The sequence below is a fragment of the Paramormyrops kingsleyae genome, chromosome 3, assembly GCF_048594095.1.
Source record: "Paramormyrops kingsleyae isolate MSU_618 chromosome 3, PKINGS_0.4, whole genome shotgun sequence".
Lineage (NCBI taxonomy): Eukaryota > Metazoa > Chordata > Actinopteri > Osteoglossiformes > Mormyridae > Paramormyrops > Paramormyrops kingsleyae.
In genome coordinates, this window is record NC_132799.1 from 21,149,472 (window position 1) to 21,166,917 (window position 17,446).

General features: G+C 44.4%; 1 protein-coding gene across 5 annotated transcripts in view; it reads right to left on the minus strand.

Moving 5' to 3' along the window:
• Window positions 1-17,446, minus strand: part of zswim8 (zinc finger, SWIM-type containing 8) — a 56,663-nt gene that overhangs the window by 32,001 nt on the left and 7,216 nt on the right. For all 5 annotated transcript variants that reach the window (XR_011989524.1, XR_011989523.1, XR_011989522.1 and 2 more), the window contains exons 2-8: window positions 13,764-13,917; window positions 13,580-13,674; window positions 7,598-7,770; window positions 1,308-1,415; window positions 800-881; window positions 523-643; window positions 232-433 (exon numbers count right to left, since the gene is read on the minus strand). Coding sequence is in view for 1 of the 5 variants with exons in the window: in XM_023821536.2 (XP_023677304.2) it covers window positions 232-433; window positions 523-643; window positions 800-881; window positions 1,308-1,415; window positions 7,598-7,770; window positions 13,580-13,674; window positions 13,764-13,917 (935 nt within the window). In the remaining 4 variants the exon portion in view is untranslated. The remainder of the gene's footprint in view (window positions 1-231; window positions 434-522; window positions 644-799; window positions 882-1,307; window positions 1,416-7,597; window positions 7,771-13,579; window positions 13,675-13,763; window positions 13,918-17,446) is intronic.

The following is a 17,446-nucleotide window of genomic DNA, read 5'->3' on the forward strand; positions in this document are numbered from 1 at the left end:
CATTTTGAATAGTTAAATATGTGTGCTATTAGATTCAGTGTTGAAAAGGATGAAAAAATGAAACTTAATGTTGAAGATTTATAACAGGCAAATGGCACCCATTTTGTGGAATCAACCATCACGGCTTAATGCAGCATCGAGATAAGCATTTAGAACTTCAGGCGGACACTATGCAGCTGGAGCTCTGCTGAGGTCTGGGGGACCAGGCAGTGGGCCCAGCGAATGTGCTACCTGCTCGTACGTCAGGCACTGCTCTGTCAGGATCTCCAGCAGTGGGGCTGCATTGCTGTCCCTCCTCTTGAACATCTCCCTGACTATGGACAGAAGGTTCCAGATGCCCTCGGGCTCACGTCCCCGCAGGGGCCTCAGGAGGCAGGCCCACTCGGCGGCAGCAGGCGGCTCCGTGGAGGACAGGTACATGGAGTTCACATCACTGGGCATGGAAAAACAGTGATCAGGTGCGGCCAAACGTCTATGAGGGCCAGTACCGGGGTGAGGCCCACAAAAAGTCATGAAGCCCACCTGAACACCACAGGTGACGGGCCGCAGAACTTGTGCAATGTCTTCTTGATGTTGTCACTGAGTGTGGACTCGTCCAGGTACCAGGTGCTCTGGTCTGAGGCCGACGGGCCCGCAGTGGGATCTGGGCACACCAGGGACTCACCAATCAAATACCAGGACAGACAGTGCCAGCATGCCACTGGTGTGGGTGGGTCTCTGGAGACACATCACACTACTGCATTTTTAAAGGGAGCAGGGCACATATGAGTGTGGCTGCAATCCCAGTCAGCAGACTCACCTGGTGCTCCACACACTGTGTTGATGGCAGTGGACTGGGAAGACAGAAGCTCATCCAGGAGGCGCTGTGCAGTGGGCAATATCTGAAATGGACCGACATCAGAGCTCCATCTCTCAATGCCTCCAACCTCCAACGGGAGAGCTCCAGGTCTCAAACAGAGGGATACACACACACACGAGGGAGGAGGGACACATGCCAGCCCCCAGCGCAAGTCAGGCCCCCTTCATGGAGTGCATTGTGCCACTGGACACTGTGACCTTTGCACGGCAAGTAACTCTACACGAACAGGGCCTCACAAGTGACCGTGCAGCACAACAGTGGCACAAAGACACCAGTGTGCCATGGGGACAAAGCGCCAACACAAAGTGAGGCCAGTCGCCAAGGGCACAGCCAGGGTCTGGATAAGCATCTCAGCGAGCCCTGAAATCATGCTTGAGAGCTCTGCCTGCTCACAGGCAGGCACCCGAAGGCAGAAATGCGTGTTCGTGTATCGCTGCGGCATTCTTACCTGCTGGGGAAGCTCGCTGATGAGGTACTGGGCAAACTTCTGCAGCTGGTCTCTCTGCAGCCTAGACAGAGACTCAGAGACGGGGGCTCGCAGACACACTGCTGATGCCTGGGAGAGTGGGGTGGGGGGGGGACCAACAGTCAGACAGTGTGACCCTGCCCTCCCCCAACAAGACAGAAGCTGTGTCACCACAGCAAGATACCCCATCCCTATACACACTCATATCAGGGACATATGACACTAGAGACTTAGTTCAACGACTAGGAGGCCAAGTGAGCTGGCAACTCTGAGGACAAGGATGACTGGTCATTGTGCCTCTGGACAGGTATCTCTCTGCAGCTATTTCCTGTCAACACTTGTGGCTTTTGATAAAACAAACCATGCTGATAGCACAGATAATAATAATAAAATAATTCCACTGCGCACAGCCAGATATTTTACTGGACCCATTCCTTAACCAGTCCAATTATTAGGCATTTTAGGCAGGCTCCCTAGCACCCCCACCACCTGAGTCACAGCCCCTGAGTAAAGACACAGGCTACTGCCCATAAGGGGGGGATTTCTGCAGGGGTGCACAGCTGCGAAAATCAACAAGGACATGCCCCGTAAAATCAAATGACACTGTTCACACAAGCAGGCTGGCTAAAGGGCATGAGTATTTTGCCATCTGCAATCATGCCAGTTTCACAAGTAAAATGCGGCATGCAGACCTGCAGCATGATCGCTGGCACCTGAAGCCCCATGATGACGTACTATAGACACAAAACCGCAGATGGAGATGGGGGCAGGGCCTCTGTCTAGGGGCCAAGAGTGTCGAATTACTGCTGCTAATCCAGTGGGATCCCTGCTGTATCTAACAAGGCTCATGTAGGCCCACAGGGACGTGTGTTAGGCAGCAGAAGGACATCTGGGGGTCTTTAAAACAAAGAGCTGACTGACTGACTGAGACAGAGCCTGCTCAAGAGGCTAAACAACAATGCTCTGCAGCCCACTATCCAGCATTGGCAGGACTGGGCCAACTGGACTTTTCTTCTTCTTTCAGCTGCTCCGTTAGGGGCTGCCACAGCAGATCATCTGTTTCCATTTCTGCCTGTACTCTGCATCTTCCTCTTACACACCAACCACCTGCATGTCCTCTCTCACCACATCCATAAACCTCCTATTAGGCCTTCCTCTTTTCCTTTTGCTCTATCCTCAGCATCCTTCTCCCAACATACCGAGCATCTCTCCTCTGTACATGTCCAGACCAAAGCAATCTCACCTCTCTGGTTTTGTCTCAAAAACATCCAACCTGTGGTCTTTCTCTAATATACTCATTCTTAATCCTGTTCATCCTGGTCACTCCCAATGCAAATCTTAACATCTTTAACTCTGCCTCCTGTCTTTTCGTCAGTGCCACAGTCTCCAACAGATGCAACAAAGCTGATCTCACTACCATCTTGTACACCTTCTCTTTAACTCTTGCTGATACCAGTCTGTCACAAGTAACTCCTGCCAATCTTCTCCACCCACTCCTCCCCACCTACACTCTTCTTCACCTCTATTCCACACTCCGCATTACTCTGAACTGTTGATCCCAAGTATTACTCCTACACCTTCTCCACCTCTAATCCCAGCATCTTCACCCTTCCTGTCCTCCCTCTCATTCACACACATGAATTCTGTCTTAGTACCACTGACCTTAATTCCTCTCCTCTCTAGAGTAAATCTCCACCTCTCCAAGGTCTCCTCCACCTGCTTTCTACTCTCATTACAGATCACAATGCCATCTGCAAACATCATAGTACATGGGTACTCCTGTCTGATCTCGCCTGTCAACCAGCCAATCACCACAGCCAACAAGAAATGGGTCAGAGCTGACCCTTTATGTAATAACACCTCCACCTTGAAGGTATCGGTCTCTCCTACCACAGACCTCACTAGTGCCACTGCCCTCATACATATCCTGTACCACTCTTACATACTTTTCTGCCACTCCCGACTTCCCCATGCAATACCTCAACTCCTCTCAAGGTACCCTGTCATATGCTTTCTCCAAGTCCACAAAGACACAAATGAACCCCTTCTGCCCTTCTATATACAGTGAGGGAAATAATTATTTGACCCCCTGCTGAATTCTTCAGTTGACCCATTAATAAATAAATGAGAAGTCTATTATTTCACTGGTAGGTTTGTTTTAACAGCAAAAGATAGATTATCAACAAAACAAGCAAGAAAATATCATCATGTAACAGTTACAAACCAATTTGTCATTCATCTCAAGAAATAAGTATTTAATCCCTTGGAACACGTGCTTTAGTATTTGGTGTAATAACCATTGTTTGGAAGCACAGCTGTTTGACGTTTCTTGTAGTTGGTCACCAGGTTTGCATGCAGATCATCAGGAATTTTCATCCACTCCTCTTTGAAGACCTCCTTCAAATCTTTAAGGTTTTTAGGCTGTCACTTGGATAGACGAAGCTTGAGTTCCCTCCATAGGTTTTCTATGGGATTATAGTCCGGAGACTGGCTAGGGCACTACATGACCTTAGTGTGAATCACTCTGTTGTTTCCTTAGCTGTATGCCTAGGGTCGTTGTCTTACTGGAAGACCCACCCGCTGAACGGGTGGCTAAAGGAAGGAGGTTCTCATCCAAGATTTTACGGTACATTGCTCCGCCCATCTTTCCTTCGATGTGGTCCAGCTGTCCTGTACCCTTGGCAGAAAAACACCTCCAAAGCATAATGTTTCCACCTCAGTATTTGACGGTAGGGATGGTGTTCTTGGGGTTATAGTCAATGAGTAGAGTTGATGTGAAATAGCTCAATTTTGGTCTCACCTGACCACATCACATTCTTTCAAGCTCATTGGAATTATTCAGGTGTTCACTAGCATACTTCAGACAGGCCTGAACATGGGCCCTCTTGAACAGGGGTACTTTGCAAGCAATGCAGGATTTAAATTCGTAACAGCATGATGTGTTACTGATGGTTTTCTTGTTGACTGTGGTCCCTGCTGCTTTGAGATCATTAACAAGCTCCTCCCGTGTAGTTCTGGGGTTAGCCCTCACCATCCTTAAGATCATTGATGCCACATGTGATGAGATCTTCCCTGGGGCCCCTGGCCGAGGGTAATTGACAGTTATTTTGTCTTTCTTCCATTTGTGAATAATTGCAACAACAGTTGTCACTTTCTCACCAAGCTGCTGGCTGATGGTCATGTAGCCCATTCCATATTTGTGAAGCTCAACAATCTTGTCTCTGATGTCCTTAGACAGCTCGTTGTTATTTCCCATGGTGATAAGGCTGAAGATGTAGACAGGTTAGTGACCCAAGAATATTGTTTAACAAAGTAATGCCATTAAATGACAATGCTGGCTTGGTATCTGTTAATACTTAAGTACTACTTGTGTTGTGTTAGTGCACATATACTTGACCTAATTTCTTGCTGGCTTGTAGGGGATCAAATAATTATTTCCCTAGATAAATGACAAACTGATTTGTACCTGTTACATAATGATTTTTTTCTTGTTTGTTCTGTTGAAAATCTGTCTTCTGTTGTTAAAATAAACCTACCAGTGAAATTACAGACTTCTCATTTTTTAATAAATGGGTCTAGTTAGTAATTCAACAGGGAGTCAAATAATTATTTCCCTCACTGTACTTCTCCATCAAAACCCTCAGAGGAAACACTGCATCTGTAGTGCTCTTTCCTGGCATGAAACCATACTGCTGCTCATTAATCATCATTTCTCTTCTTAACCTAGCTTCCACTACTCTTTACCATAACTTCATATTGTGACTTATCAACTTTATCCCTCTGTAAATACTACAGCTCTGCATATCACCCTTATTCTTGAAAATTGGTACACCTCAGGCATTCTCTCACTTTCCAAGATTGTGTTAAACTCTACTGCCACCTCCATGCTTCCACAGGTATGTCATCTGGACCAAGAGCCTTTCCATTCTTCATCCTTGTCATAGTTGTCCTTACTCCCTCCTTGCTAACCCTTTGCACTTCCTGATTCACTATCTCCAGCTCATTTAACCTTCTCTCTCTCATTCTCTTCATTCATCAACCCCCCCAAAGTACTCAGTACTCCTTCCATTCGCTGAACATACTGCATACTTGTGAGTATGCCTCCATCATTATCCTTTATCACCATAACTTCCCAGCTCAGTTCCTCTGCCTAGCCAATCAGTACAGGTCCTTTTCTCCCTCCTTAGTGTCCAACTTCTCACACAACTCACCACACACCTTATCTTTAGCCTTTGCCACCTCTCTCTTCACCTTATGTCTCATCTCCTTGGATTCCTGTCTACTTTCTTCATCTCTCTGGCTATCTCACTTCTTCACCAACCTCTTCTCTATACTTTCCTGTACTACCTCATTCCACCACTAAGTGTCTGTGTCCTCCTTCCTCTGTCCAGATGTCACACTAGGGCTGGGTGATATCATATCCATATTATATCGCGCATGCGCAATAATCGCCAGGGCTTCAGATAACAGACGAAGCATTTGGTCATGCGCCAGCTTTTCTGTGAAATACGTACATTTATTTACACCCACAATTTAAGCAGTTTAGTAGTATGGCTAAAATATTAATGAGGCTTTGTAAGATGTCCAAAAGTCATTAGTATAAATACGGCATATTCTTATGTTTCATAAATGTATCAGACTTTGAACTGCAAAAAGTACCACCACACCGGTGACATCTCTTTACGTTGTTTATCCACAAGATCTCCTCTTTTAAAAGATATCGTGGCTGCTCTTCTTCACCGCGACTTCAGTGTATATTGCACTGAGATATACCAAACCATAGTATACCAAAACAGTATTATGTGGGGTGCTCCGCTAATTGAATTTAAGAAACAATGTTTATACAGATTACTAACTTTTGGGTATCACAAAACGTATCTCATTAATATTTTAGCCATACTACTAATCCTCTTACCAAATTATGGGCGTGAATTAATGTCCATATTTCACCGAAAAGCTGGCGTCCAGCCAAATGCTTCGTCTGTCATCTGAAGCCCTGGTGATTATTGCGCATGTGCGATATAATATCGATATGATATTGCCCAGCCCTATGTCACACAAAGCACCTTTCTAGTCTCCTTTACAATTTCTGCAGTAGTTGCCCAGCTATCTGGTATGTCTTCACTGCGACCCAGTGCCTGTCTTAACTTCTCCCTGAATTCCACCTTGGAGTCCTTCATCTTCAACTTCCACCACTTGATCCTTTGCTCTGCCCTGACTCTCCTACTCTTCTTGATCGCCAAAGTCATACTGCAGACCACCATCCTATGCTCCCTTGCTACGCTCTCCTCTGGCACTACTTTGCAGTCCTTCTGACTAACCATCTTGCATAGGATATAATCCACCTGTGTGCATCTTCCTACACTCAGATGTCACCCTGTGCTCCTCCTTATTCTTATAATATGTATTCACCACAGCCATTTCACCAACAAGCTAACTGAAGTCCGCTCGAGTCACCACTCACTCTCCCTTGGGTAGACTCTCCACCACTTCAAAAAACTCACTCCAGAATTTTTCCTTCTCATCCATCTCCCGCCCAACTTGCAGGGCATATGCACTAACAACATTTATCATCATGTCTTCAATTTACAGCTTCAAACTGGTCACTATATTCACCCCCAAAACACTTGACATATTCTTCCTTCAGGATAACCCCTACCCCATTTCTCCTCTTAACCACACCATGATAAAACAATTTGAAACCACCTCCAATATATGACCTTTTTCCCCTTCCATCTATTCTCTTGCACACACAATATATCAACCGTCCTTCTCATGATCATAGCTCTCCCCCTTCACCAGTCATACTGCCACCATTCAAAGTTCCTACCCTTACTTCCATCCTTCCTACTCTTCCACTTCTCCTCCTGCCTCCGGACATACCTTCCCCCTCTTCTTCTATTCCTTCGGCCAACAGTAGCCCAATTTCCACCAGAACCCTGCTGATTAACAGCACTGGAGGCGGTCGTTGTTAACCCGAGCTTCAACTGATCTGGTATGGAAATCCATACTGTTGTCCGCCTATTGATTTGGCAAAAGTCTTACACCGGATGGCCTTCCTGACATAGCCCTGCTTATGTGGGTTATCTGGGATTATGCTGGACCTTACTGCACACAGCTGGGTGATGGCAAGGTGGAGAAAGGATTCATATCAGCAGTGCCCCTTGGGAACAGGGCCTATAGTGGGCCAGACCGGCATCATCAGAAAGCCCCCTTACCTCAGCAGTTAACTGAGCCAGCCTCACATGACATCACCAACACCCCCAACTCACGTTGTGGATTCTGAAGAGGCACAGCGCCACCACGTGGGCACACCATTTGGCCCCGGCTCCACAAGTGCAACTGCAGGAAGTGATGCGGCAGCGGTCAAACATCACGGCTACGTTGTAGGCTCCCTTGGACTGGCCAGCTTGCGGGGACACCACTGTGGCACTAAGATGGAATCCTGGAGGCAGAAGGGAGGCAGGACAACATCAGAGGCCACAAGCCAGACACAGTAACACCCCACCCAAAAGGGCACCAAATGAAATCCACCCATCAAGAAAATTGGCAGGTATAGCAGAGCAGAGACCCACAGGAGTGGTGGTAAGACAAGGCTGGACCTTTCAAACAAAGCAGAAGCGAAAAAGTTGCAGGGGAAGCACCTGCAAGGTTGGCATTTTTCTGTCAACACAAAAACAAAGCTTCCCACACATGACCTTTGAAGACCTTTAGAGATACTGTGCAGATTCATGTAGAAACCACACTTCTGCACATAAAAACCTCAAAATTAGAACAAAATATCAATAGGCTGAGATCTGCTAATGACAGACATTAAATGTTTCAGCAAAAATAAACTTTCAATGAGAATAATAAAGTGAATCAGTGAATCAAAGAGATTTAAACTACTATACTTGAGTACTGAGCGAAGACAAAGTGCACTCCACACATAGGCCATAGAGCAATGAAACACAAGTAAATGTTGCAAGGTTGAAAAATAAGCAAAACTACAAAGGCCACTGGCTTCCTCTCTTTATCTTGTCCCCAATTAAGTCTCCGTGAAACAATGTGTTTAAGTTCAAGCATGACACTGCCAGGGAACCTGGCACTGCATTTAAGCAATGTGGGGTGGTGGGGGGGGGGGCAACGCTAAACACACAGGGAGACAGCACAGATGGTGGGGAAACAGTGAAATTATAAAACTCAGAGACACAAGAAGCAGACAAGACAACACGGCTGGAAGAGAGGGCAATAAAAAATAAGGGCTTCAGCCACATCACGGTGACATGGGGAAGCAGAGGCTGGCGTCACTACTGTTGCTGGTCCATAGTGAACAGAAAAGCGGTGTGACTGGGGGCACCATCACTGTGGCAGCACAGAGGAGGCCTTCAAACACACCGGGTGCCCGCTGACAGAGCTCGAACAAGCCAGAAAATCGAAGATAGTTATAGTTATACTCTTATGCAGAGAGGATCATTCCAGCGATGGGGAAGGGGTGAGGTGAAGGCTTTTACTTTGCCAGTTGCCCAGACCCTCATGGTGAACCGTAAATAGGCACAGGCACAGGGTATAGGGGGACATCTATAAACTCCTGCACTGCAGCACCACAGTAGATAAACTTTAACATGATCAAACTACATCAACTTTTAACAGTCCCCACCTCCCCTCCCCTGTCTGTGCCCCTCAAAAAATTCCTCCAAAAGTCTCTGCATGGCCCTGATGCTGGGTGCAGTTTCCCTTTTCATCTCTCCATATCCAGCACACTCACTAGGAACACTCTGTGCACCCTCTCCCACCTGCTCTATTCCCCCTAACCATAACACCCCCTCCACCCAGCAGGTGGTCAGCCAGATACCTTTTAGACCACACCAGCAAGGGGCTACCTTGTGTAAACTCCAAAGCAGTATTCAAGTTATGGGGCACGGCATCACACTACCTGCACTGTACTGGGTTTCAGTCCACAGCTCCCATGATGCTCCTACTTCCCATGGCTTGCCCCAAACATGTTGGGAGTCACACCATTAACGAGGCACAGCAGCCCTTCTGCACAAATCGGGCTGTGACCTCAAACCAACTGCACTGTTAAGAATAACGCATCCACAGCCACCCCCAGAAAAGGTCAAAGCTTCCACATTCAACCAAAAGATCAGCCCCAAGACAAACAGGGTGTCATCCAATGAAATAGCAAGAATACTCAGACCCACGCACCTGCACGACAGGTAGGCCCAGGGGGGGTCATGTTATTGGGGGTGACTTAGTCCACCCCCCATCCCCCTTCAGTGTCTCTCTAAATAAACAGAGTCATATAGAGACTTCAAGGCGACCAACTCTGTAACTGTTGCCTGCACTAAACAGACTGACCGTGATGAAAAGTCATTGCATAGCTAGCAAACAGAGACACACTCACCACCCCAGAGCCCTCTGGCCATGCCTCAGCAGCATGGTCTAGGACACCCAATGCCTTCTTTCCAGGCTAGTTGGCACTAATCAAGGTTAAGCAGCTCGGAAAATCAAAGTGTGGTATTGTCACAGGATTCCACCTTTGCAATAAGTCAGTTTGTGAAATCTCTTCTCTGCTAGATATTCCATAGTCAAGTGTAAGTAGTATTTAGGGATAAGCCGATCCACGTTTTTTCAGTTCCAATCCGATTCCAATAAACAACTGCCGATACCGATACACATTACTCTTTACTTTAATATTTTGATATAATGAATATACACTACCGGTCAAAAGATGTAAAACACCCCAAGTTTCCCAGTTTTTATTGAAATTCAAGCAGTTCAATGTCTCATTGTACTCTGAAATGAAAGCATAGAACAAATAAATAATTTAAGTTAAAAAAGTAGTCATGGATAAACCAAAATGCATTCTAAATTTTTGACTCAAAGTAGCCACCTTTGGCAGATATAACAGCTGAACACGCCCGTGGCATTCTTTCGACAATGGAAATCAAATATTCGTCAGAAAGTTCTTCCCGACTGTGTTGCAGAAGTTCCCATAAATGTGTAGCACTTGTAGGTTGCTTTGCTTTCACTCTTCTGTCCAGTTCATCCCAAACCAGCTCGATGGGGTTCAAGTCTGTAGACTGTGCTGGCCGCTCCATGTTTTCAAGCTTACCATCTTGTTCTTTTTTCCTAAGGTAATTCTGGCATAGCTTGGACTTATGTTTCGGGTCATTATCTTGCTGTAGGATGAACCCCTGACCAACTAGGCGCATACCAGAGGGTACTGCATGGTGCTGCAGAATGCTATGGTAGCCATTTTGGTTTAGGGTGCCTCTCACACTGTACAAGTCACCAAACCTAGATCCAGTAAAACAGCCCCAGACCAACATGCTTCCTCCTCCATGTTTGACAGTTGATGCCACGCCCTGAGGAACCATCCTTTTACTTACTCGTCAGCGTACAAAAATCCTGTGTGATGAACCGAAGATCTCAAATTTTGATTCATCAGTCCATAACACCTTCTTCCAGTCGTCAGTAGTCCATCGGTGGTGTTTCATGGCCCAGGCAAGCCTCTTTTTCTTATTCTGATGTCTTAGCAATGGCTTTCTTGCTGCAACTCGACCTGTCAAACGTGCAACTCAAAGTCTTCTCTTTAAAGTTGAAAGTAAGACTTGCTTACTATGACTACTATTAAGCTGTGGTCCTGTGAGCCGCCTGTCATGCAAGCTGTTGACTCAGAAACTTGTCTTATGATGCTGTTGTGGCTTTGGGTCTGCCAGACCTCTTCCTCTCAGTTTCCCCCAGTTTCTGAGTGCCATTTGATGGTTAAGGAGACTCCTTGACTTTCTGCACAATTTCTCTGTAGGACGGTCCTAAACTTTTGAGTATTATGATGGTCTGTCTCTCTTCCATTGCTAATTGCCTTTTTCTCACTATTTTTATAGCAGCATACTACTTTCTGCAGTACAATGCTGTTCAAATAATGCTGTGTTTCCCCTACTATTATATTATGGGGCGCCCCACCCCCCTCACAGCACATCCTGCCCCCCCTTGAAGGTCAAGTTCATTTTATTAAATTTTATTTTCTATATAGCGCTAGATCAAAACAGAAGTCATTTAAGGTTACCTTTCCTATAGAATGGGTCTATACATTGTCCTTTTATTAAACAAACTAAATAGCTTGTCATTTTTGTTTGTACATGGTCGCGCGTTCACAATTCTCCTCAGCTCTCTCTGCCCCGATGCATGCGCACATACAGAGAGTGCGTGTCAGAATATGCCGCGTCAACCTGAAAAGCAGGGTAATAAATACGTTTCACAATGGGATTTTCTGCTTTAAACTATCACTATCTTAAGCTATCACTTTTAAAGCCTAACAGTTAATGTATTTGCAGGTCAAGACAAACATCCACAATCGGACTTTGTCAGCTGACGTCACACTCGCTATATCCGCAGTGTATTATGGGTCGAATCGCCACTGCTGTCATTAAAAGAAACACATGAACACCATGAACCCTGTCGGTGCCCGTCTGCCCCCAACCCCCCACAAAGCTGTAAAGTTTTGGGTAACCTTTTATTTTTACCTCTGGCAGTTAACCACTTACCTTTGTACCATTTTAAGCTATTCATTGGACTTCAACTGCATGAATTTCAATGAAAAAATTGGGATGTTCTAAAACTTTTGACTAGTAGTGTATATCATATATAAATATTTATGCTTCATATATATATATTTTTAAAACTAGTAAAGCCAAATGAAAAAAATGTATGCCAAAAAATCTTTAGTTAGGTTACTAAAAACATGAATCACGTAGTGTTCCACCTCATTTGTACATCTTATTTTAAGCGTATTTCAGGCATTTCCAGTTCAATGTTAATATCTTCCGAGAGAGGATACGCAAGTGGCGAATGCTTAAAATGCCTCAAAATTTTTCTCCCACTGGCAACAGCGTCACTTACACTTCATTGCGGTAGCACCCCCTCGTGTATCACAAGCTGTAGCAGGCGCGCAAAACAACCCCCAAATCATCCATTGTTGTTTTCATATTACTAGCGGAAGGAAGTCACTGAGCTCACACCCACTGAGTGGCAAAAAAACTGAGTGGCAGCATTAGCATTCAGCTTGAATGCCGCAAAAAAACACATCTAAAATGGGAAAGAGTTGTTGTGTGACTGATTGTACAAATCGATTTAAGAAATTTCTTTGTTGAAATTTCTTTGTTGAAGACTGCCGAAAACTAAATAAGTATCGGACGTGGATCGGTCACATATGGCCAATACCTGATCTATCTAATAGGCATGGATCGGAGCCGATATTAATCCGTATATCAGATCGGTGCATCTGTAGCAGTATTATTATAAAATGGAAGCACTTGAGCAGCACATGCTCAGCACAATGTAGCAGACCATGTAAAGTAACAGAGCAGAGTCGGCAAGTGCTGAGGCACATAGCGCGTAAAAGTCACCAATGCGCTGTTGACTCAATAACTGCAAACTTCTACACTTTCTCTGGCATTAACCGCAACACAAAGACTGCGTGCCTGGAGCTTCATGAAATGAGCTTCCATGGCTGAGCAGCTGCATGCAAGCTTCACATCACCAACCACAATGCCATGTGTTGGACGGAGTGGTGTAAAGCATGCCATCACTAGAACCTGGTGCAGTGGAAACATGTTCAGTTGAGTGATGAATCACGCTTCTGTGTCTGGCAACCTAATGGACAAGTCTGTGTTTGGCAGATACCAGGAAGACATTACCTATCTGAATGCATTGTGCCATCTGTAAAGTTTGGTGGAGGTCGGGTAATCATATGTGGTTGTTTTACAGGGATTTGGCTATGTCTTTTAGTTCCAGTGAAGGAAACTTTCAATGCTTCAGCATACTAAGACATTTTGGAAAATTCTATGCTTCCAAAATTGTGGGAACAGCTTGGGGAAGACCCTTTTCTGTTCTATCATGACTGTGCCCCAGTGCATAAGGCAGGGTCCCGACCTCAACCCCATCAAATACCTTTGAGAAGAACTAGAATGGAGATTACAAGCCAAGCCTTCACATTCAAATCAGTACCAGACCTCACAAATGCTCTTCTGGATTAATGAGCAAAAATTCACACAGACATACTCCACTGTATGTGGTGAAGCTGGTGGTGGTGGTGGCGAGAGGGTACGTTGACGCTCCGGTGTCTGCTGACTGCAGACGTCCCCACCAACTCAAAACAAACAGGAGCACTCCCAAGAATGAGGAGAACTCCATGTTACAAGTGAGGTGTGCATTTGGACAGGACACTTGAGCAACATGGATGTCACAAGGGTATGGGGAGGGTGCCTTACCAATCTGGAGAGGGTCCTTCACAGCCCTCATTCTGTACAGCTGCTCCCCCCGCTGAAACTCGTCAGGACTGCCATTGGCTAGACAGGAATACAGCCTGCAGAGACAGAGAAAGTCAGGAGCTGCTTCCCATGGGGATGTGATGCGCCATGTGACATGTGGCCGTTTTGCACTCCGGTTGTTCACCTGATGTCCTCCTCATTTTCTGGGAAGCTCCAGTAGGCGATGCGCAGCTGCAGCTGCTCAGGGACAGGGGGGTACACCTTCTCTACCACCTCGAAGGGGATGTGGAAAGCCACCTGCTTGGCCGACAGCTCCACAAGGGGTATGACCTGGCCATCTGTGGCATACAAAAAGGGAGACACACCAATTGCTAAGCCCACATGCCATCATCCAGCACAACTTTCAGCAATGTAAAAAGACAAGTGTTATTTACACCCCACATACATCCTAGGACAGGGGTCCTGAACCCATACTGCAAGCAAAATGGGCTGAGTCTGGAAGGTACTGTGCCAGGGGTGGGGGGAATTAAACACAGTATAACCTAGGGCAGCACAATATGTTATAAGACGTATAAATCACCAAGGCTTCGAATGACAGGCATAAACTAGAACTGCAGCAATTAGTTGCCTGAAAATGTGTCGACATCATATTTTAAATCAATATCTTTTTTAAAAAAATATTTTAATTAAATTGCCTTTATGATTTATAAAATGGTTCAATCCATTATAACAAATGTTTTCCTTCAATATCACTACATATTTATGGGAGTATTTTAAATTATCACAAAACAAAAAGGTAGTTTTGACATATCACAGTGGCACTAGTGCTATGCATGAGAGAAAACACAGGTAAGGGCTGGGCGATATATCATATTGGTATTATATTGCGCATGCACAATAGGGGTGCAACGATTATTCGACATTGTCGACAAAAATCGACAATAAAAATAGTCGCCGACGAATTTGATTGTCGATAATTGTCGCCAGACGTATTTTTAAACGGAGTGAGACGTTTTCCTTCCTTTATACTTGTACAATATTACCGCTTTCCAATAGACTGCACCAATACACCACACAGGTGAGATTCGCTCTTGCGCAATAGCATTCAGCAACAGGTAGAAGAATGGTGGCCACAAATCAGGCATCGTCGCATATTAAACGCTCTAAAGTCTCAAAGGCTTTTAATGTCCGAAAACAAAGACGAGATCTACAAAAGGGTGAATAGCACGGACTTCTTGTTGTCTGGCGTATCTAATAATAAATAATAATAATTAATAATAATAAATAATTATAATAACAACATTACATTTTACTTTATTATATAGTAGTATATTTTACATTTTTGAAAAAAGATCAGAATAGAACGTATTTTTGTTTGGAAGTCGGTGGTGTGTCATGAAGTGTCTCATTCGCTAAAAATTTAGCTAATAAAGGTCAGAAAACAGTGTAGAAAACCCATTGCTTAAATAAAGAAAACTCTGAAGCTCAAGATTCAGGACAGTGGCTCCGATGTCGCAAGTGCTGCGAGAGCTTATGCTCCCTTAAAAATAAATAACAGCAGTTAAGTCCGTTTTCTTGCTGTTAACAGAGGAATGGCAATGGGAAGCTGCTCTAAATTTCCCGTATTTTGTGTCAGGATCTTTGGATTTTTCAGCCTGCTTTAAAATGAGTTTTTATTTGTAAACATAGGCTATATAAATAGCTGATATGACAAGAAATTACCGTGCATTTTAACCCCTATACCGCAAATGAAGTACGAATTAGCATATACAAGTGAAAATGCATGATAATTTCTTGTCATATCAGCACAAATGCACATAAAATACGTATTTGCACTGTCACAGCAAAAGATTGCCGCACGTATCGCTTATAAAAGGTGAATGCGTACTTGCGTACCAGTTATATGCAGCCCTGATTATAACAAATATTGTATCAGAAATTCGGATCGGTGCCGATCCAGACCTATTTGACGGATCGGGTATCAGCCATGTGTGACAAACCACATCCTATACTTACTTATTTAGTTTTTGGCAATCTCTAAAAAGAAACCTCCCATTTCGTGTTAAATCTATTTGCACAATCAATCGCACGACAGCTCTTTCCCATTTTACATGTGTTGTTTTGCGGCATTGATGTCAAACAATAACCTCATGCTAAATGTAAAAGCTGGTGGCTAAATAGGAGCCATTTTATAATTATGCAATTTATAATCCGATTAGTCGACTAATCGTTTTAATAGTCGATGACTAGTCGACTATCAAAATAGTCGTTAGTTGCAGCCCTAATGCACAATAATCACCAGGGCTTCAGATGACAGGCGAAACATTTGACCAGATGCCAGCTTTTCAGTACAATACAGACATTTACTTTGTCATTGCAGGGTTTTAGATAAACTGATTACTAAATAGTTGGCAGTCAAGTCATAACCGTTTAAAATTAAATGACCAATTGGTAAAATAGCTGATAGATTAATTGATAGAAAAACAGTTTGTTAGTGGCAGGCCTATAATCATCTAATACAAAACCTTGATAGTTTGCCCAGGAAACCCGATTTCTGCCCCCACCCCCTGCCCACTTTTTGAAAAGAAAAACAGATGAGGTAGATAAACAAAGCAAGAATTTAGTTAGCTGGAAGCAACAACACATCTCCTTCCTTTGTTCCTTATACCCCATTCACAGACACAACCCACTTATATAATGCCATTTTGCCATTATGGAGTCACGTGGGAATGGGAGCAAAACAGTAAAGTCTACCCATTAATCTGTTCCCTCACGAACTAGAAACATTAATGGTAACTTTCTGCCATGGGTCCAGTGTCGGTAAATGCGAAATTGTAACAGATTAACGTCTTCAAGAAGGGCAAGGGTGGGGACTTCTCCCCTTTTACATGAGACCTGTCACGCCCGGCTCCGTACGATCCTAGTGTGTGCCACGCCCCCTCATTATCCACGTGTGCTTCCCCGATTGTGCCCAGCTGTTTCCTGTTTCTTTTGCCTTGTCCTGTGTATATGAGTTCGCGTCTCCCTTAGGTTCCCAGACTTGTCATTGTATTGTCCGTGGATGTCTCTGTCCGTCTGTCCTATGAGCAATAAAACCCAGTTTTCCCGAAGTTCCGGCTCCATTCGCCTGCTTCCCTGCTCGCCTGATCCCGAACGTGACAGAGACCCATTACAAAAAAAATGTATTCCATGTTGTTTTTACCCGATACATTAACGGGCTTCATATGTGAAAAGGGGCCACACATCAAAAGAGACTCACTTCCCACAATAAACCCGCTAAGTTCAACTGTGGCCCACCAGTTTGTCCTTCTACAGCTACCGTAGGACACCTCTGCCAATCCTTCAAGCTCACAGCTGTGTCAACATACTGCCATCTATTTAGTACAAATTCTTTTAAAGCAAAATTGCCCGAATCACAGGTTTGGTAGTGAAAAGAAATCAGCTTCATTCCTTGACATGTTCTGTTGGCCTCCAAGATGACAGTTCCTACAGTGCTGGTTTATGGGAAAATCCATTTAAAGCAAAAATTCCCTAATATATGATATAAATAAGAAGCAGAGCGAGGTTACAACAAGAAGGGGGCCTAATTTATCAAACTCTGTGTAAATTTCACCTGGAAAAAATACATATGAGTGAAAACAGAAACTTGCGTAGGCTACAGCCGAATAATTTGAGAAAAATACCTAATTGAGATTTTGCGATTCACAACAACTTTTTACCCTTAGTAAAGTAATAGTGATCCCTGACAATGCCCAAGTATACAAGGGTTAACTTAGCAGAGAACAATCAAACATAAACAATTATCACAAAAGTTATGACTTAAGTTAAATAAAGTAATACTAATAAAAATAAACCAATTCCAGTAAG